At 42.4% G+C, this 22,448-nt stretch overlaps 1 protein-coding gene across 2 annotated transcripts in view; it reads left to right on the top strand.

The window, feature by feature from the left end:
- Positions 1 to 217: 217 nt before the first annotated feature.
- LOC144685740 (protein FAM53A-like) overlaps positions 218 to 22,448 on the top strand; it is an 83,253-nt gene continuing 61,022 nt past the window's right edge. The window contains exons 1-2 of one of the 2 annotated variants that reach the window (XM_078550569.1): positions 218 to 483; positions 16,414 to 16,471. In XM_078550569.1, coding sequence (XP_078406695.1) covers positions 406 to 483; positions 16,414 to 16,471 — 136 coding nt within the window. In that variant the 5' untranslated portion in view covers positions 218 to 405. The remainder of the gene's footprint in view (positions 484 to 16,413; positions 16,472 to 22,448) is intronic. The other variant, XM_078550570.1, reaches the window with a different exon arrangement.

Raw genomic sequence — 22,448 nt, 5'->3', positions numbered from 1 at the left:
GGAACCCAATGGCAGAACTCTGAAGGCACAATGTTTCAATAACCAGAAGGCCATATGGGATGAACCATCTGACTTTGTGTCTGTTGCTTTTCATCTTTCTACGCTCCTACCACCAAAGACCTGAAGAGACCTCAGAACTTATGATATTGTCAGTTGCTCTTTGAATGTTGTTTAAATTTTAGAAATTGATGTGAATATGTGCCCTCTCCTCCTTTACACAGGGCAATTGAGAGAATGGATTAAGAAAGTACCATTGTGTCTTGCATCACAAGTCTAAGATCACTACCTCCCAATGAACCCAGCCACACTGGAACAAGGAACATGGCAGAGTGAAGGGACGAGCGTTGTGAAGGGAAGAGCTTGGTCGCTTTTTCACAGCACAAGCGAAAAGGCAGGAAGGTTACCATGGTAACTGTCATCACGGAGCAGTTACAGAAACAGAGTTTGGACGACCTGGCTTGTAAGGTCTTTAATATTAACCTGGTAAGAGAACCAACAGCTCCAGCCTTGTATTTTGTCAATGTGATGTGTCCATTTTTTTCATTAGCGTTGCTTTAACCTGTAGTCAAACCTACCTGTTTTGAGAATCTTGTACCTCTCCATAGGTAAATACTGAGTATAAACCTTGACAGCAGACATCCAGACCATTGAACACAACCAGTTGATGCTGATAGTGTTCAGAGAGCTGCTTGCCTGTTCAACTTAAAATAGAAAACATTTTTTGAATTTACTTGCAATACAAAGTTACTAGAACTGAACCTGTGAACCGGTCTGTAATTGCCTATGGTGGAGAGCAGTGAAAGACCAGTCTCTCCAAAGTGATCTCATTTTGGAGTTCCTGTGCACCATTCTGCAGCCAGGCGAATCTGTTCACCTTTGGTAACTCCCATTGTCCATGGTGAGGCACATGGAAGACCTGTGTTTCTTACAGGCCTCTGAAGCTTGGTCTATTAGGTTGGAGAGGAGTGGAATTAATTTATCTGCCTTTTTGTTTTCTAAATTCCTCTCACTCTATGCATTCTATCCTGTTGTCTTGTCCTCTAGTATTCACACATTCTGTGTGTATTGCATGTGGTTTTCCACATACATGCATTCTTGTGTGTGCTGTGGTCCTAGATAATGAGTCAGCTTCCTTCTGGTAATCTTTACTTCTGAAGTAGTGAAATTGGGAGGCTTGAAGTATTTTAATATACAACAGTTATTTTGACAACTTGCTCTCTGTTTAGTAAAACTGGCAGGCAGTTGACCATGTATGGCAGTGGTTTTGACATTTCATCTGTGGGATATTTTTGGCATGGCCTACTACAGATATTGATGCCTAAAAGTACTCCTGGGGACGTTTGTCCTAACTTCTCTAGTGTTGACTATTCATCATAAAAGAGTGCCATTGTTGCAGAATGCATGTTCAAATTCATATAAGCAACATAAATTGAACTAGGACGTCAGTAATTAAATACAGAAATCTGATTGGTTCCTTTACAGTCCCTCTTTAAAACTAGCCTCGTTAAATCTTTCCTTCCTTCCTTCCATTAATAAGCTTTTCAATAATGGCAACTGTTTAACTTCTCACTGAGGCTTGAATTCTTGTCTTCAGTGCTTGGTGAAGCACTTTCACTGAGGAAAAATCTTGGCCTGGGCTGCAAGGTCCCATATGTAGTGATGATTTCTTATCCATGTGGTAAGTGTGTATTGGTTTAAACACCATGATTCTGCATTAGGCTTTTGCTGTTTGATTTTTTTTTAAGATGAATCTTGTGTTTATGAAGGTCAGTTTCTGGTAGTGAAACGCTTTTCCGCATCTTGCATTCAACATTTCATGGGTCTAAAGTGAGTTAACTGAAGATAATGCTTCCTTTGAACTGTTCCAGTGTGAATTTCTTTTGCAATTTAATGTTCATCAATATTCAACTGTAGGCAGTTATATCATGTGGATCTGCACCAATTAATTCAAACCTGGTTTGACACCACCTTGTTGCCACTTATTTATGACTAGAACTTTACTGTAAATAAACAAGTTAAATTCTCCATATTAGATGGTATTGAGTCAGTTTTACTGGCAGTTTGGGGATTGTATGTAGTGATTGCTTTCATCTTTGAGAAAAAATGCACCTGCCATATTGATGGGCAAAAGGGCAAAGATCCCCTACCTAGTGACTGACATGCTGTCTTTTGCCTTTATTACACAAGATTCTTAGATATTTTTATAATGACACCGTGTCAATTTTTCTATCTAAAAATGGTAAATTAGTCTTATAGTAAAATTTAGTACAGGAGACTTTTATCCTATTCTTGCCTACAGTGGAGCCTGGGTTATCCAATGCCTGATTACCGCTTGCTGTACAAATTTAAAGATAGGATTTCTTTGAAAGAATAGTAAAATGTTCAAGTTGTAGTGCTATTGTCATTTGATTTTTTATTGATTGGATCAACCAATTGCATGATTGCTGAAAATTGGGCATTGCAAAAAATAATCCTTAAATGCTGCTCCTCCATTCTCTTAACTGGAAGTGGAGAGTGGACAGTAGCAAGTGTCCTGACTCCCTTCCTTTTGTTCTGGCTGGCGGAAGAGAAGACTTCTTTAGACTGTCTCCACTTTCTGTAGTCAAAGGGTTAGTAGACTGCATAATGACATAACATTATTGCCCTGCCTTCTCTAGGCCTGAGGAAGGTGGATCAATGTTGTTCACCACCAAACTGTCTCCTCTTGCTGCACCACTTTCGCTTGCTGTGAAATAAGGTATCTTAACAATTCATATACGGCTTCATCTTACCATGGTGCCTTTGAAAAGGTCATAGCACTTAGGGGCGTGTGCAAAAGTTCAAATCAAAAGGGGGTACCGTTACACCCCGAGGTGATGCAATCAAAAGTGGCATGGGGTCCACCTTTGGAGCACCGCTAAACAGGAGAAGATGACATAGGCACGATAGAGTTTGCTACTATTGAACATGTGCATCAATGACTGACATGGACAAGAATAGCAATTTATGCTTTATTAGCAGCTCAAATATTTGGAAGTCGTTGTGTGCTCAGGGTAACAGCAGAGTTAAATGCTTTTGATGAGTTTCTACCAGCAAATAAACCTGCATTGATAAATGACAAACTGAGCAATCAGTGTCCATTGATGTTGGTATTTGGGACATCAAAAGCAGTGGATGTTAACCCCTTGAGGGTTTTTAATAATTTTTTTAAAATGAAAAAGCAGCCTGATTTTAAGTTAATGTTAATTTCCTATTCAAAATGCTGCAATTAAGATCTGTGCAAAAATGGTATTGCCTATTGTGGATTATAGTTTACTTATTTGTATCTTCTCTTCCTCTGTCAACTCGTTTTTTTTAAAAGCAAAGTAAAAACAAACCTAATTGTTTGACTGGGTGTAACCCTGTAATTAAACCCCCCCCACCCCGCCCCAGCCAAAGCCAAATTCCAAGATGTGGTTTAACTCAACTTGACTACTAAAAGCACACACATTGTCTTTTAACTGAGCAAAATTGTAAAAAAAAAAAATTTGTCTCTCATCCCCGTGTCAGATAGTATGATCCTCCCCTCTGAGCGAGAAATATTAAATCCAGTTAATTGATTTTAATTCATTTGGCCTGTCCATATAAGTGCGCTTTTTTTCTTTGACTTACTGAGTCTACCTCTGTTCCACCCCCTCAATGTTTGAGTCAGCCTTGTCTTTTGCACTGACTTGCTAGGCTCCATTGTCATTGAAGGTATGAATGATTGTTGACCCTCAGATTAGTTGTTTAATTGTTCACCATTCACGTCTGGTTGGGGCAGGACTGCAGAGCTTTGATCTGATCCCTTGGCTGAGGGATTGCTTAGCTCTGACTATAGCATGCTGCTTTTGCTGCTCCTGCTGTTTAGCATGCATGTAGTCATATGTTGTAGCTTGAACAGACTGGCATCTTATTTTTAGACATGCCTGGTGATGCTACTGGTTTGCTTTCTTACATTCCTCATTGAACCAGAGTTGATTCCCTAATACTAAAGTGAGAGATATGGCAGGCCATGAGGTTAAAGGTTGTGATTGAACACAACCCTGCTGCTGATGATGGTCCACAGCACCTCTTGGATGCCCAGTTTTGAGCTGCTAGATCTGTTCTGAATCTATCTCATTTAGCATAGTGACCCACTATGGAGGGTGTCCTTGGTGTGAAGACAGGATTTTATCTCTGCAAAGACTGTGTGCGGTGGTTACCCCTATCGTACTGTCAAGGACTGATGCATCTGCAACAGGTAGTTTGTGGAGGTGAGGTCAAGCACATTTTTCCCTCATTGGTTTTTTCAGTACCTGCTGCAGGTCCAGTCTGGAGACATCTCCTTCAGTACTTGGCCAGATAGGTCAGTTATGGTGCTGGGGAGACTTCAGAAGTTGTTAAACATATCTTGACAGCTACCTTTCTCAAAAGGTCACCGTCGAACAGGAGATTTAGCATGGAATCAGCTGCACCACTGCAGCCTTCAAAAAATTGCACAGCCGGGTCTTCAACAACAGAGATCTCCATAAAAGGGCAAAGACTTTAATCTACAAGACAGTCGTTGTCACTGCCCCCCTATATGGAAGTGAGGCTTGGGTCACTTACCAAAGGTACCACCGACGCTGAAAAATTTTTCCACCAGCAGGTCTCCGCAGAATAATCAAAGTCAAATGAAAAGACAGGTGAACAAACTCCAGCATCCTCACCAAAGCCAATTCCTCTAGCATCTCAACCATGACACTGCAACAACATGCCAAATAACCGGCTTTCGAAGCAGAAGCTTTTTTCACATCCTTTTTAAGGATGGCACCTTATTTCAAGGAGAACAGAGAATTCCTTTTAAGATCATTCAAAGCTTCATTGGAAAGGGGACAAATTAACATTGGTGCGTGATGGGAACTTGATACAAACTGCACCATGTGGCACCACCTCACCCACTAGGCCACAACACACTGAAAAACTGACTGCATAAACTTTGCTGTGGAGAAGTGACAAAAGCAGAAGGAGAGAGCACAGAACCCTGACTTGGGAAACTGTTGTCCTCTCTACCCAAAGACCTGTGGCTCCAGGATGGCTTTCTGAGTCACCTGAGAACACACAAATCATGAAGCCTGGCAGACGTTACCCTTGTTTCGAAGGACTGACAATGATGATGAGTGGTGCTACCGGTCAGTCTTGATGGTGAACATTGAAGTTCCCCACCCAGAGTACATTCTGTGCCCTTGCTCCTTTCTGCTTCATCCAAGTTGTGTTCAACATGGCAGAACACTGACTCATTCATTGAAGGAGGGTGGTCGGTGATAATCAGCAGGCAGTTTCCCTGCCCATGAGACCTTATCGAGCCTGGAGTCAATGTTAAAGTCTCGCCGAGCCACTCCCTCCTCACTGTACACCACTGTGTTGCTACCTCTGGTGGGTCTATCCTGCTGGTGGGACAGAACAATTCCAGGGCTAGCAATGAGTCTATGATATTAGCTGACTTCAAGGTATGATTCGCTGAGTATGACCACGTCGGGTTGCTGTTTGACTCAAGTGTGAGAGAGCTCCCCCAGTTTTGGCACAAGTCTCCAGATATTAATGAGGAGGACGCCACAAGATTGAATGGGCAGTGTGTGCTTTTGTTGTTTCCAGTGCCTAAAATGATGCTGGGTGACCTGTCCAATTTTGTTATTTGATACAATTGAGTTTGATATAACTGGCTTGCTAGACCATTTCAGAGGGCAGTTATTCCAGGACCTGTGCCACTAAGCTACCACTTTTATCCCACTGTTAAATGTTTTTCTTTGGTACTTACATAAATTTGATTCAAAGTCTCCAAGGTACAATACTGAATTGTATCCAACTATTAAGATATTTTGGTTGATCCGTTAATTTATCTGGCTTTTCCAGATCTCATTGTGGTCAACACCAGGCAACCAAGAAGCAACCTCAGAGGCTGTCTGTTTCAGGACAAACACAAATATAAATCTGTGACGTTTTCAGGTCGTACAGTTATACCAGTGGTCAATCCTACTACCATTGTGGCCTTATGATGTAAAGATAAGGGAGGCAAGAAAAGAGCTTCAGTACACAAGAGTTAAGGCAGTATTTGGAATTTTATTCTCTGCATGGAGACTATAGTTGTGAGGTGTGCCATAGGCACTGACCCATGGTATATCTTGCTTGTGTCAAAAGCAATCTTAAATGCTGCTGCAGTTGGGTCAGCTTGTCTGTGCCAAGGAATCAATTCACAATCACTGCTTTTGTTCATTGGTCAGTATACTTCTACCCCAACAGTACTGCTATTTGCTAAATTTACCTTGGGTTTAGAGAGCATTTCCATAAAGAATGGCTGCATTTGGCTTCCCATATTCAGAACACGATGAATAAATCTAGCAAGGTCAAGAAAGTTCAAGTCAGTCAGTGATGTATATGCACTTGTGCCTCTGGGTGTTGAGGAAATGCTGGCTTGCCGTAGTTCTGGCCTAGATTGGCTCAGAGAGCCCTTGGTGTTTAGCATTCATCAACACTAATTATTTGTAAAATGAGGGTAGATTACACCTGATCTCTCCCGAGCTATCTGGTGGTTTTTGACAGTGACCCCTAAGCTTATGGGTCCTTGGACAGTTCTGCACCCAACCTACTTCTCTGTTAGCTACCAGATTATACTCATTTGAGGGGCATTTGGAGGTGTCCAAAACCATTACAAAAAATAAGCACCTTGAAATAAGCTTGGATTTATACCCCCAGCAACCCCCCCCGCATTCCTAATTGGTTCTAGTCTATCATTTTCACTGGAAGTTCCTGTGTTGTAAGAGTGGCCGAGTTACTACTATTCTTGATAGAGTTGATTTGCAGACACTTATTGAGTGGAAACATTCAGGTTATTTACAATATACTGAGCAGCAACTACACCTGTGCTTTCAACTCCAACTCTATATTTACACTAACTGCTAGAGGTAGCCCGCACTACTCTCCTATTGGTTACTACAGATCATGTAATCTCTCCTTAACATATTCTTAAGGGTACTTTACACACTAAATTAAAACATAGTTACTACATTCCTCCCACTTTAACTCAGCTATACATATTATATTGACAAGTACAAATTTTTCAAGACAACATAATATTAACACTGGGTAAGGAATTTACAAGTTCAGTGTTTCAGGTGGTTTCCTGATACGTGTGGAACGTCACAGCTCCACAACTTCAGATTCTTTGTCAGGAACCTCTTTTTCCGGAGTGACCTGAACATCAGGTGCTTCAGTGGGCACTTACAGTCCTGTATCCTCAACTCTTACAGGAATATCAGACATGTCTGTCCTGGGTTGAGTATCCTCAACAGGGAACACAGACCAGGTCATGGCCACTGGCAGAACCAAATGTTGATGATTTGTCTCTCTCTCTTCCTTGTTTCCGGATGATCTGGTCTTCCACCTCCACGTGGTAAGATAGAGGTCCAGTCAACGCATTTATTTCATCCAGTAACCACTTTGGTCCTTCTTCGAAGTTTTTCTTGTGCTATGGTCTTCATTCAGGAAATTCCTGGATGGGCATTGTGTAGTTCAATTAAAAGCGGCTCTCCCACGATAAATTTCCTCTTGCGACTATGCCAGTTGTGTCTGGTTTTCTGGCTACTTTGACTCCTTTCCTCCTTCCCCACTAAATTCGGCATTATTAAGCTCAATCTCGAGATGGCATTTCAACAATAATTCCACAGGTGTGACACCTGTTGTTGTATGAGGGGTAGTCCTGTAAAAGAAAGTGTGCTAGCTTGGTTGCCAAGGAATCGCCAGTTAGCTTTTTCATGCCTGCCTTGAACGTTTGAACTGCCCTTTTGGCCAGTGCATTTGAGGAAGGGCGGTACGGTGCAGTTTTTACATGAGTAATATCGTAGAGGCTGATAAACCATTGAAACTCAGCACTCGTAAATGCTGTGCTGTTATTGGAAACGACTACTTCTGGTAGACTGTGAATGGCAAAACGTTGATGTAGTTTCTCAATTGTAGCAGCCGGCGTTGGTGACTTCACCTCATATATGTCCAGTCACTTTGAATGGGCATTGACAATGAGCAGAAACATTGACTACGTTGGATCTTTCCTGGGAACAATGTGTAACTGCACCCAGGATCTACCTGGCCACTCCCATGGGTGTAACGGAGCTGTCACTGGCAACTTTTGCAGTTGCTGACATTGCGCACAGTGATTTACTAAACTCTCTATTTCGCCATCCATTCCACACCATAGATAGTTGCGTGCTATGGTCTTCTTTCGGGAAATTCCTGGATGGGCACTGTGTAGTTCAATTAAAAGTGGCTCCCTTCCCTTTGGAGGAATTATCACTCGTGCTCCCCACAATAAGGTGCCACCCTGGCTGGCTATTTCATGTCTTCTGCTGAAGGACGGTTTCATTTCATCAGATACAGGCTCCTGTGACCAACCTTGCAGCACTTGTTCTTGTACTTGAGATAGGCCTGGGTCCCGACTTGTCCAGTCTCTGATCAGTTGAGCACATACCGGCGTGGAATCGGTAAGAAATTTGACAGTAAAACAAGTTCCTGTGGAACTGGGACGTGTTCATCCCTTCCTTGTAAAGGCAAATGACTAAGGGCATCAGCATTTGCGATTTGATTTCCAGACCTATGTACGAAGGTGTATTCATATGCTGCCAGAATTAAAACCCTATTAGTATTTCTGTATCTTCTTTCTAGCGCAGACTTTAATCTCAGCCTTCTTCTTGACTTCACTATTGACTAGACTTCTCTCAGATGCAAGCTCAACTTGTCTGAGCTCAGTGTCTGAGTCTCCCAAAATTTCATTATCTGTCTGCTTCTTGGAAAATTCTGAGACTTTTGCTTCCAAAGCCTCTTTGGCTTCATTTAACTGATTCTTCAGCTCTTCTGTCTCTTTTTTGTACTTGTTTGCTGCCTCCTGGAAAATTGAACATTGTTGTGTCTTCTCTGGCAACTCATTCTTCAGTTTGTTCAGAGAAGTGCTGAATTCTTTCTGTTTCTCTTCATGCTTCTCCAGACGCACAATCTCTGACCTGAGGGAACCTTGCAGACTATGAAGGTCTTTTAACAGGGTTTCTTTTTCCCTGCGAAGGTTGCTCACCTCGTCCCGAACTCTGTCATCAAGCAGGGTATCTTCGAGTTTCTTCTGCTGTTCTTCCAGTTTTTAGATTAAGACAGCCTGCATTTCTTCAGGTTGTTGAGTCCTTATACGCTTCTTTTTCAAAACAGGAATGCTCTCAGCTTCCTTTTGGAATCCCAGTTGCCAATCAAGGTTGATTTCCCTTACCAATTTTGCCCTAGAAGGCTTGGTCCTCTGCCTCTCAATACCAACACTGGTAACTTTGCCAATTGGCTTCCATAATGGACAGTTACTCTGCTTATGTCTTTTATTTGAATGTCTTCTCCCATTATACGCTTTATGCTTGGCAGCTGTTTCTTCTAAACTTAATTCATCATTATCTTGATATCTTAAGGTATGTTCCCCAATTACTGTAGTGGAAGCTCCTGTGTCCAATTCCATTCTAACAATGAAAGCCATTTACTTTCACTGTGACAAATATAGGTTTTGTCTTTTCAACTTTTAGATTAAACAATGAGTAACTGTCTGAATTTGTTGTTTCAGGCTCTTCTACATTGTAGATTTCATTGGGCTTCTTCTTTTGTTTACAAGCCTGTTTGAGTCTTTCCTTGCACTGCCTCAACATATGTCCATTTCTGTGACAGTAGTAGCATTCGATTTTTTTAAACTGCCAATCACTAAAAGACTGCTTGTTTCCGCCTCTATTAAAATTATTCTTCGATTTTGCTGCTGAGTTATTTTTCTTTATTTTTCGGCTAGCGGGGGCTGTTTCCCACTTCTCGGTGGGGGCTTTTGAATCTCTTACTGCGCTTTCCATGGACAGCGCTATCTTTAACGCCTTCCTGAAATCCAAATTCACTTCGAACAATGATCTTTTCTGAAAAGAGTCCTCATTCACACCACACGCTAAACAATCTCTGAGCACATTGTTCCGAGTCATACCAAACTCTCAAAGTTCCGTTAGCTGTTTCAAATTTGCCACGTAGGTTGCAATTGTCTCACCCGGGGCTCTATTTTGCGAATTAAGCCTGAACCTCTGCATTGTAACTGAGGGCTCTGGTTGAAAATGACCCTTAACAAGGCCCACCAATTCACCAAAATGTTTTGAATCTGAGGCGCTGGGTGCCATCAAACTTCGAATCAGGCTGTAGGTTTTGCTCCCGCAAGTACTTAAGAGGATCGCTCTCCTTCCCCCGTAACCTTGTTCGCTTGGAGAAAAAACATGAGGCGCTCTTTGTATTGAGACCAATCGCCTGTGGCTGGATCAAAAGGATCAATTTTCCCAAGTTGTGGCATTTTGAAAGGCGATTACTATTTCAGTTCTAACGGAGCTTGCTACTTACAATCACTGGGTGAGGTACAGTGCCAATTTCTTTCTAACTTGATTTATTTTCAATCCTGTTTTATCCTCGTCGCCAATAGTAAGGGTGGCCAAGTTGCTACTATCCTTGATAGAGTTGATCTGCAGACACTTCCTGGGTGGAAACATTAAGTTTGTTTACAATATACTCAGCAGCAACTACAAGTGTGCTTTCAACTCCAACTCTATCTCTACACTAACTGCTAGAGGTAGCTTGCGCTACACTCCTATTGGCTACTACAGACCATGTGACCTCCTTAATAAGTATTATTCTTAAAGGTACATTACACACTAAAAAACATAATTACTACATCCTGTCACTGAGATACCTTCAAGTTTTCTTCTGGGGAGTAATATTTGAGGAAAAGCTGCATCTTTCCCTAGTCTATATGCTGGGTAACCAAACAGAACAGTATTGCATGACCAACTGAACTGAGAGTAACCATTGCCTTGACAGAATCAGTAAATTTTACAATTCTGCTGATTCCTGTGCAGAATATAAGTCCATAAGCAAAGAGACAGTAAGGCAGGGGTGTAGTGCTGTCAGAGCGCACCGAACGCCACTCCGGCACCTCCTATTTAAGTCACTTTAACCCTGACTATCGCCTGGGTTTACAGCGATTTAATCAAATTTGGCTTGTAATCAAGGGATTCCGAAAATGTTCCCATTGTTTTGGACGTCACATTCTGTGATTCCTCTCATGAGAACTACAAAATCAGCAACCTCAGCCGTGACAATGACAGCAGCTCTGTGCTCTTCCTACTCACCCTAATCAGGAGTTATATGATGACACAAGACAGGCCAGACACTGAAGAAATAAATGACCATTTCCCCATGATACGAGTGCAGGCTTCTCTGGAATCCTTGGAGGATTTCTGGATTGAAGAATGGGAGGACATCTCCTAAATCATTTTTGCTTTTGGGGAGGTTTTGCATGGGATAAACCTTGCACTGGAGAGCAGAGCTATTTTGGAAGCCCATATCGAAATCAAGCACCCACTCTGCCATAGACAATGCATCTCAATTCAACCCCAGTTACAGAAGGTTGCATTTGTATTGCAGTTCTTCTCCGTTCCAAACTCTTGTAGTCACTCCGAGTGGGGATGTCAGGTTTAATCCCAAATTGGAAGTGGCTGAGTGCTGCAGGTGGATTACTACGTCCCAGACTTGGGGTTGCCTAAACTTAATCCACCTGGAACATTCAAGTCGCCAAAGACCTTCAAGGGAGGCCAATTCCTCCCTCCTAAACCAGGGCCGTGAGGCTAGTTGTGACTCCTCTTTTCTCTACCTGGCTGAGGTTGACTAACATACCTGACATTGATCTTTAGACCTTCCTGGCTTTGAACCCAGATGTTAGAAGTAAAAGACCTACTGTACTCAGCAATTGAGCCTCCATGTTTTAAGCCATTGCTTGGTGTGGACCTATTCTCTGATCTTATGACTTGGGAGCTAAGCCACTTTGCAGTGGAAGAGGCTCTATGAACAAATATGTCATTGCCAGTGTATCTAAGACCACTTTAATATGAGGATCCCTCTCTCCTTTGGCTTGCACTCTATATTCTTATGTTCTTATGCTGACCTTGTCACTTGCAGAGCATCTTTTCACTGCCAGTAACCAGTAGTCAATGGTATAGCCAAGGTTTCTAGGTAAGCACCATTTTGGTAAGTTAAGTTTTCTGGAATTCATGTTTTTAATAGGCTTGAATTAAACAATTCAAACTGTTGCATAATGAAATTTTAGCTATGCTAAAGACTAATGATTCAAAATAACGCATGGTTCGAACTAAAATGCCTACCTGCACTAATATTTTTCACTTTAAAAGCATAGTTTTACTGACTTTTGGTGACTCAAGTGATTATTACATAGGCAAACAACATAATAGTAGATTTAGAAATGATATGGCTAACACATTTTCTGAGAGCTCCGCCACCTCAAGATTAGACGCTACACCCCTGCAGTAAGGTGTGCTTTAGAATGTACCTATTTTCTTGCAGTGGTTGAAAACGGGACTGATCTAATATTGTGGGAGAAGCTGGAAAATCTGAATCAGTTGTCAGAAGATGTGCTGTTAAACTGATCTCAGATGGGAAGCTGTCTTCTGGATCTTGCATGGACAGAACAGATTTTTTAAGCCCAAGATTCTTTGATTGGATCCTTTTGGAATAGTAATTGAGCTAGGCAAATTATTAGCTCCAAAATGAGCAGGGTCCATGCAAGTGTACAGTGGGATGCTCATTTTTACGTTGATTTTGAATTGGTGTAGAAAGTACACGCATGGAAAATAAATCCAGATTCATCCAAGCAAGAGTGCAAACTAATGGACAGGTTGAATCTGTTAACTTATCAATAAGGATGTCATGATGCTACAATGAGATGCCACTGGCTTTGCCACTGCACAACTCCAAGCAGTTGCTAAAACAGTGAGAATATTTTTGATTCCAGTTATTGACTCTGAGCAAAGCTGAAATGAAGGATACTCCCACAGCAGGGAGCAACAATTCAGAACAGGAACTTGGCAGTGAGATTGCTGGCTTTTGGTCTATTTCCCTCCCCACTGGGCCCTATGGAGTTACAGCAACAATTGCTACAACTATGGTTGGCTATTAAAAGAAAAATCCTTCTTAAATTGCCCTCCCCCAACTTGGTCGTTTTGCTCAGTCAATAGACTATACCAAAGCAAGCCAAAAGATGGTGGAAATCTGAAATAAAAAGAAAAAGTCTGTACCCATGGTGAGAGAAGCAGAGTTGGTTTCAGGTTGATACCTTTCATCAGAATTATGTCAAGGGCCTGCTCATCTGCAGCCTTTTTGAGTTGTTGCCAGGTTCCCTAGGCATCATGTACTAAATTGTCCCCTTGCCCTTTGTAGACATTCACAGAACCCTATGTTATTGTACTCTCGCACAGAGCAAAGTCTCGGCAGTTATTCATTTTTTATGGTTCAAGAAGCCAGGACAAAGCAGCAGATAACTAACTGACTGGTTGAATAAATTCTACACTGCTAATGCCTTTCAGGACAGGAGCCCAGATGGGCAGATCAAGGACCGTTCTATGAATTCCATGGCTGCTTCCCGGCCATTTGTCAGGCAGGTTCCATTTGACCAGTTATGCTGCCAGATTAGAGCTGGATATACAATGTAGCATAAGCTTGTTCTCTAATGTGTGTAAGAACAGCACGATGTGCCAGCCTGCTCCAGACAGGCCCTATCTCAACCCTAAGGTTCCAGTCCATGTCCAGAACCTGCCAGCAGCAGATAAGTTCACTTATCTCAGTAGCAAGCTCCTTTGAGCTTTCTTTATCGATGACGAGACAAATGCAAGAATTGCCATAACAAGTGTAGCCTTTACCAGACTGATGTTCAAAGTCTGCCAATGAAGAGGGGTAAGTCTGTCTACCAAACAAAATCCATAAAACAAAAGTCCTGCTTATTCTGCTCTACATAAGCGAGACTTGGACTGTGTACCAGCGTCATGCCAGGAAGCTCAATCACTTTCACTTGAGCTGCCTTTGGAATCTGACAGTCAGCTGGCTGGACAAAATAAGAGACACTGAGGTGCTCACCCAACCTGGTATGCTAAATATCTATGCCATATTGAGACAATCACAACTGAGTTGGGTTGGTTATGTAGCCAGAATGCCTGACATTTGCTCACCAAGCGAATCTTCCATGGAGAGCTTGAGTTTCTGGTGAGCTATCATTGCAGTCAAAGGAAGCGCTTCACGTAGGAGTTTTGATATTGACCCCCAAGTCCTGGGAAAAGCTCGCCCAGGATCGCTGTACCTGGCAAAGCCAAATAAAAAGGTTGCGGCCTCCTTCGAAAGCAAGCGCATAACAGTGGCAGAAACAGGATGCAGGAGAGGAAACCCTAAGCCAGAAACCTGATCAAAACTCAATCGTCTGCAGTATCCTATCCTGTTTGCAGCAGAACCTTCCGGGTACAGATCGGCCTTGGCAGTCACCCACGTACCTGGAACCCTACCAACACCCCAGGTAACGGACATGGTCATCTTCGGCTTGAACAATGAACAACAATAGACATTCACAGAACCCTAAGCTATTGTATTCTCACATAGAGCAATGTAGGAAGTCTTGGCAGCTATTCATTTCTTATGGTGCAAGGAGCCAGGACAAAGCAGCAGATGACTGACTGACTGGTTAAATACATTCTACACTGCTACTACTATGCGAGAACAGAAGCCTAGGTGGGCAGATTAAGGATCATTCTATAAATTCCATGGCTGCTTCCTGGACATTCTCTGTGAGGTTACATTTCACCAGTTATGCTGCATAGGTCAATCCTTGCAGATTTATTAAATGTTACAGTCTATCATTATTACAGTAACATCAGTAGGTGGACATGGTACTTAGCGATTTTGATACTGATTGAGAGTTCAAATCCTACAATGGTAAATTGTGAGATTGAATTCATGTGGCTGGTAATTGGTTAGCTAACATCAGAAAATGAACTATGAATGTTGTTGGATTGTTGTAAAACATCAACTTGTTCACTAATGCTCTTCAGGGATGGAAAGCTGACACCTCCTACATGGCCTACATATGATTTGAGTTGTACACTGCTGGACTACCAATGCTCAGTAAATTTTGGATTGGGAGTATCAGCCTCATTTCAAAGACTCTGTTCAGCTAAGGGCCTCCTTCTAAATATGTACTACTTTGGGATTATGTGGAATACTTGCTCCAGTTGTTTTCGTTATTCAAATAATATGTATCCTCCGTACATTGCAGTTCCACACTTAAGCCCCTTGCAAGGGATTAGGTGGTTGTTTTTTTTGGTAGCAAAGATGGGGCAGAGAGATTCATGTAAAGTAATTAGTTTTAGTTCAGAATACAAGGATGTGTTGGTGTATTTCTTGCCCTTGGCATACAGTGGGAGTAGAAGACCACATACAACTTCTAAGCACCATCCTGACATTTTTTATGTGCATCCTCAGCACACGATTTTCCCAGAACCCATCTAGGCTACTTCTGTGTATTGTAGTGGATGCCAGTTATTTGAAAAACAGAGTTTTGGCTGGTTGTTAAGCTATCTCATCCTAGTCAGTAACTTTTTTTTTGATTCTTTACTACTCCCTTGTCACAAAATGGTTACAGCACAGGAGGCCATTCGGCCCGTTGTCTGTACTGGCTCTTTGAAGAAGCAATTCCCGTACCTTCTCCCCATAGTCCTGCACATTTTTCTTTTCAGATAATAATCCAATTCCCTTTTCAATGCCTCAATTGGACCTGCCTCCAACACCCTTTCTGGCAATGCATTCCCGATCCTAACCACTCACTGCGTGAAAAAGTTTTTCCTCATGTTGCTATTTCTTCTTTTGCCATTCACCTTAAACCTGTGCCCCCTTGTTCTTGATCCTTTGACCAATGGGAACAGGTTGCCCCTATCTACTCTGTCCAGATTCCTCATAATCTTGAATACCTCTGTCAACTTTCTTAACAGCACTGTGGGTGTACCTACAGCACATGGACTGCAGCAGTTCAAGAAGGCAGCTCACCACCACCTTCGCCTAGCCAGCAGAGCCTACATCCCATGAATGAATTTTTAAAAATCTCTTCTCAACCTCCTCTTCTCCAACAAGTCCCAATTTCTCCAACCTACCTATGTAACTGAAGTTGCTCATCCCTGGAACCATTCTAATGAATCCTTTCTGCACTCTCTCTAATGCCTTCACATCCTTCCTAAAATGTGGTCCCCAGAACTGGACACAATACTCCAATTGAGGGCGAACCAGCATTTTTAATGAGTTTAACATAACCGTCATTGCTTTTGTACTGTGTTTCTATTAATAAAGCCTCGGGTACTGTATGCTTTATTAACCACACTCAACCTGCCCTGTCACCTTCAATGGTTTTTGCACAAATACACCTCTGCTCCTGCACCCCCTTTAGAATTATACCCTTTATTTTATATTGATTTATATTTATTTTATATTGTAACAGATACTTAGATCTATCTACCTTCATCTTTGATCTTTCAGCCCCTGCCTGAGAATACAAACAAAGGTGGTTGCTGGAATCCGTACCGGTTCATACCAGGTAGGTGCACTAACTTGACTGTCTGCTACCTGGCCTATATTTGTAGAGCTACATGGTAATGCATGAAAAGGTTGTTCTTCAATGCTTCCTTTCAGAACTGAAACAGACATGTTACTTGAGTGAAGATGCTGTTTAATCTGAGGAACAGAATGGGCCACTATTGCATTGTGATCATAGGTGCATGTAATTATTTTCAGTTTACACCAGATTTGCTTCTCCTAATCTGGCTATGACTCACTTTACAGTACTTCAGTGTTGAAGCCTATGCGACTGGTTGAGGCCCATGGTAGTGCAAAGCAGCACTAATGTTAGAAACTGAAAAGAAATGAATAGGGAAGTAGTGATTAGATAATGCCAAGCTTCAGTCTTAAAAGCCTATTAGCTGTAAGAGAAAGCAAAGAGAAAAGCAGGGAGTTCCATGGTTTTAGATACTAGGAAAGAATTGGAGTGGGACAGGCTAGGCTGTGCATGTCTTGCATGTGCATGGTCTTTTTACAGGTGTCAACCGATGCCACTCTTCAGCTGGCATCAAGATGGCATACATCCATCTAGCACCACAGTGGTAGGGCCAAGATGAGGAATACTGGATGAAACCTGGTGGGGGTGTTGGGGGGAGGTGAAACTGAGGTCGCTGTTCCATTGTGCCATGGGCTAGTTTTGTCCAGTTCTGTCCAGTGGTGTGGAAAATTCTCCTCCCGTCCTTAACTGCCCCAATCCCCAACTACATACAAGGTTAAAGTGCAACATGAAAAAAATTCCGTAGAATTAGGCCCCTGGTTTCAATTCAAGCTGTGCTCCAAAATTAGGATAGGGGTTTTCTTTTTTAACCTGCTACCTCTTCATGGAAGACCAGTAGGCAGTGTTGCACTAGTTTGCTTGGTGAGCATGTCTTAATAATTTCCTTTCTTGAGTTGCAGAACTTATACAGGGAATAAAATATAACTTTTTAAAAATTCTTCATGGGATGTGGGTGTCACAGGCTAGGCCAGCTTTTATTGCCCATCACTAATCAATATTTATTGCCCATCCTCATCAAGCCTCCTTAGACAGCACCTTCCAAACCCATGACCGCTATCACCTAGAAGGACAAGGGCAGCAGACACCTGGGAATGCCACCACCTGGAAGTTCCCCTCCAAGTCACTCACCATCCTGACATGGAAATATATCGTTGTTCCTTCACTGTCGCTGGGTCAAAATCCTGGAACTCCCTCCCTAACAGCACTGTAGATGTACCTACACCACATAGACTGCAGCGGTTCAATAAGACAGCTCACCACCACCTTCTCAAGGGCAATTAGGGGATGGGCAATAAATGCTGGCCTAGTCAGTGACGCCCACGGCTCATGAATGATTTTTTTAAAATTGCACATGAGATTGCACATTATTTTTTAAATTGCACATGAGATTGCACATTATTGCCCATCAATATGTGGGCCTTCTTAAGCCGCTGCAGTCCATGTGGTGTACGAACACCCACAGTGCTGTTAGGGAGGATGTTCCAGGGTTGTGACCCAGCGACAATGAAGGAACAGCAATATAGGTGTGTGGCTTGGTGGGGAACTTGCAGGTGGTGTTCCCATGCAACTGCTGCCCTTGTCCTTTTAGGTGGTAGAGGTCGCAGGTTTGGACGGTGCTCTCCTAAGAACCTTGGTGAGTTGATGTAATGCACCTTGTAGATGGTACTCACAGCTGCCATTGTGCATGTGGAGGGAGTGAATGGAGTGAATTGTGGTGGATGGAATACCAATCAAGTGGGCTTGTTTGTCCTGGATGGTGTCGAGCTTCTTGATTGTGGGAGTTGCACTCATCCAGGCAAGTGTCAAGGATTCCACACTCCTGACTTGTGCTTTGTAGATGGTGGACAGGCTTTGGGGAGTCAGGATGCCGTAGCACACAATAGCTGACAAGTCATGGTCAGATTTTTAAAATTCTTTTGTCATAAACCTTTTACTTTTGTACCTTGTACATGCAGGGGTACGATGAAGGCTGCAGACTTTTAACATGGGGAAGGGAATTGTATCGTCTGTATATGTGTATTGACCTCTGAATTCAATGTAATGTCAGTCACAGTTGCTGATCTTGGCTCTGAAGAAGGGTCATACAGACTTGAAACGTTAACTCTGTTTCTCTCTCCACAGATGCTGTCAGACCTACTGAGTTTTTCCAGCATTTTCTGTTTTTATTGCTGATCTTGGCCTGGTTGACTAACATTGTGTTCTTGCTAGACACCAGGTTCCTTCATAGATTATCTGCAGAGTACACTATGCTTTGTTATGTAATAGTCTTTGCACACCTTAGTCTTTTGTTTCTGTTTCTCTTAATGCTTTAAAGTTGCTTCTAAGAGAAACCGTAGGAGCAGGCATCTTGTGCAGAATTCCTCAGGCAGTCATGTGTTAAATCGTAATGGAGTAGTAGGAGGGAATTGGAACTTATTATCCATGTGCTGAGTTATCAGCTTTGAACTTCCAAGCTTTAAAGTAGAAAATATGAAAACATTGGAATGAGAGTCCAGAGACATTATTACATATGCAGTTGTCTCCCTTTTAGGAAACTTCCATTTGAGATCCATATAAATTTCTCTTGCTGGCAAGGCAGATGGAAAGGGAGATGATGCTTTTTCTTCAGTCGCAGATGAACCTATTCAGCTGGCTCTTAAAATGACTGTCAGACTCTGTCTTTAGGTTATATTGAACCTTTTAATTTTTAAACCCTGTTCTTACGTTTTTTTTTGTCTTTTCCTAATATTTTGACTTTTTTAAATGTTACACCTTGATGATGATGGTATTGGGATATCAGATGGAGATAATTACTGGGCCCATCAATGGTTCTTGCAGGGTATCCTGGGAGTGTGTGTGTTGTTTCAGGTGCCTCATTGTTGGGTTTGTTAACTCTGCTTTATTCCCTAATTCTTGGCAGGATTTTTAGGTCGGCATGCGGGCGCAATCGGCAGGCTGGGGAACGGACCGCTGCCCATGATCGCCCGACCACGATTTTACACTGGCTGGCCAATCAATAGCCAGCCAGCATGAAGCACATGCAGAAATGCTCAGCGCTGCCGGGGTGGGGGCGGGAGGAGGGCGGGTGCTGACGAAGCGCAGGCGAGCGCTGATTGAAAGCTCCCTGAAGATTTTATAATTACAATAAAAATGTCCACGCATCAGAATCAGTCACCTGAACGTATACTTGATGAAAATTCTGCCCATACATTTTTATTTTTTTAATTTAAATTTTTTTTAATCCTGCCCTTAGATGAAGTTTCATCAAAAATACTGCCTGGCAAATTCGCCCGACCACCAACCGTGTGGTTGGACGGACCACAAAAATGCGGGGACAGTTGGAACCTTAACAACTTAAATAGTCGCGCGAGTGTCGGAAGCACGCCCGCTGACCAAAACATCGCACAAGCGCGGGATGATGTCGGGACACTCGCCCAATGTCATCACGTGTGATTTCACGTCTGATTGGGTGGGTGCGCACCCACATGCGGACCTGAATATTCTGCCCTTGGATGCGAGCAGCAGTTGCTATTTTAGCATTTTTAAAATTTAGGGTAATAGTTAATGCTATTTCTTCACTCCTGTGTATTCTTAAATCAAAAAGTGATTGTTGGGTGCTGATGGGCAGTGTACTAGGTTAGACAGTGGCCTTTCATCTCTGTTACTTTGACTTCAATCCAGCTAATATTAGATAGAATCAGCCTTGTTTATTTGCCTAGCTGTGAGGATCCAATGTCTCAATTTAGTTCTTGGTGGCCATAGTCTTTCAGTGCAAAACTGTCCCTGACTAGCCATACTTGCAATCTCTCAGTAAGGTTAGCAATATGAGGAATGGAAAATAACACACTGGTGCATTAGGGATTGCTTCTGAATTTGAGAATGGGGTACAGCATTGTTTACCTGACCTGAAAGTAGACAATGAGAAAACTCTGAAGCTATAAATAGACAGTGCTGTAAAGCATTGCTTGATCTCTAGGCAGCATGAATAAATTGTCATATAACTCCAACTGGGATATAGTGTTGGTCAGTAGTGTGGTCAGTCACTGATGGCAGTGCATTTGTGCATCTTAAGCTGAGTTATGTATGCTGCTTGGCAAAGTTGCTGGTAGCTACTGTCTGCTTGGATTTAACCCCGTGGTTGGGTTGTCTATTGACCAACTAATGATTCTACCTTCAGTTGTTTGTGGAGGGGTGGGGGGCAGGAGGGCGAGTGGTTGATGAAGCTAAGTAGGGTCAAGTTATTTTGTTCCAGATAACTCTACAGGCCAAAGCCCTAATCAGCAGTGTGACCCCAGTTGGATAAGCTGTAACAAGCTTCAGTGCCCTGTTTTGTAGTTTCCGCTGGCCAAACATTACAGACATGTTGGGTTCTTAATTCTTGGCTCTAGCCAACCTGTACCTGTTTTCTGGCCTTATCTGTGACTATGGGAAGAGAGAGTGTGTTCCTCATCAGGTCATCAGAAGCTACAATTTGTGAATTTCTCACTAATTTTGAATAGAAACTAATAAGAATGGTGATGGCTTCCAGAAGTAGCTAACAACTGGCTGCCACAACAAAGCATGGGTTACTGAATCTCATCCTTCACATCCTGTCCCGGATGTGTTGATATCCCAGCTAATATCAGTGGAAAGCCCTTGGTTCATTTTCCATTGTGTCGGAGTTAGCTGATCTTAGCTAGGCTAACAATATGTACATTACAATTACATCTGGGACGGGACAGGCTGAGAATCTGTAACCCCTGCTTTTTTGAGTCAACCAGTTGTTAGTTACTTCTGGAAGCCATCACCAGCTAAACCATTGGGAGAGCAATGGGAGAGTCTTATTAATTAAGATTTTCTTGACTTGTATTTGAGAAAACAAGCAAACACCTTTTATTACTTGTGAAATGCTGATTTACTATCCCATTCTTCTTTACCCCTATCCCTCAGAGCACAACAGGCCAGAGGATGCCAAACAAGTTATGCTGCGTTCCAGCATTTATGCTGATCCAATCACTGGTTTATGTTTATCTGATTAATCTGTGTGTTACAGACTTGTGTAAAGAAGGTGTAGCACCAGTGTGACTTCCTGTCTTTGGAGCAAGCAAGGTAGTTTTAGATTATGGAGACATTGGTGTTTAAAATTCACGGTCTGTCACTGTGCTGAATAATGTGAAGGAGGAGGGTGAACAGGCAGGGTTTTTTATCATCCCACGAGAAGAGGATTTCCCTCACCTTTATCCTAGCTCTTATTGAGGAATTCTAACTGGGAAACTATCCTACTAAAAGCCTGAATAATTGATATGAACATATAAAAGAGGAACAGAAACAGGCCATTCAGCCCCTCGTGCGAGCTATTCAATAAGATCATGGCCGATCTGTTTGTGTTTTGTATTCCACATTCCCCATCTACCCCAGATAATTTTAGATTCTTGTTAGGCAAGGGAATAATTCTACCTCTGTCTTAAAAATATTCAATGACTCCGCCTCCACCACTTTCTGAGGCAGAGAATTCCAAAGTTACATGACTGTGAGAGAAAAAAATTCTCCTCATCTATTCTAAAATTTTAAAACAATGCCCCCTAGTTCTGGACTCACGCACAAGAGGAAACATCCTTTCCACGCCCACCTTGTCAAGGCCATCCAGGATCTTAAATACTTCAATCAAGTCACCCCTCACTCCACTGGATACAAGCCCAGTCTGGCCAACCTTTCTTCATAAGACAACCCACTCATTCCAGCTATCAATGTAGTAAACCTCCTCTGAACTGCCTCCAATGCATTTACTTAAATAAAAAAATCAAAGCTGCACACAGTATTTGAGATGTGGTCTCATCAATGCCCTTTATAACTGAAGCATAACATCCTTACTTTTATGTTCAATTCCTCCCATAATAAAGGATAGCATTCCATTAACCTTCTTAATTACTTGCTGTACCTGCATGCTAACTTTTTGTGACTTATGCACTAGAACACCTAGATCCCTCTGCACCTTGGAACC

The sequence above is a fragment of the Cetorhinus maximus genome, chromosome 10 (assembly GCF_964194155.1).
Source record: "Cetorhinus maximus chromosome 10, sCetMax3.hap1.1, whole genome shotgun sequence".
Lineage (NCBI taxonomy): Eukaryota > Metazoa > Chordata > Chondrichthyes > Lamniformes > Cetorhinidae > Cetorhinus > Cetorhinus maximus.
The sequence above is the reverse complement of the archived record's forward strand: the minus strand, read 5'-3'. Positions and strand labels throughout refer to the sequence as shown.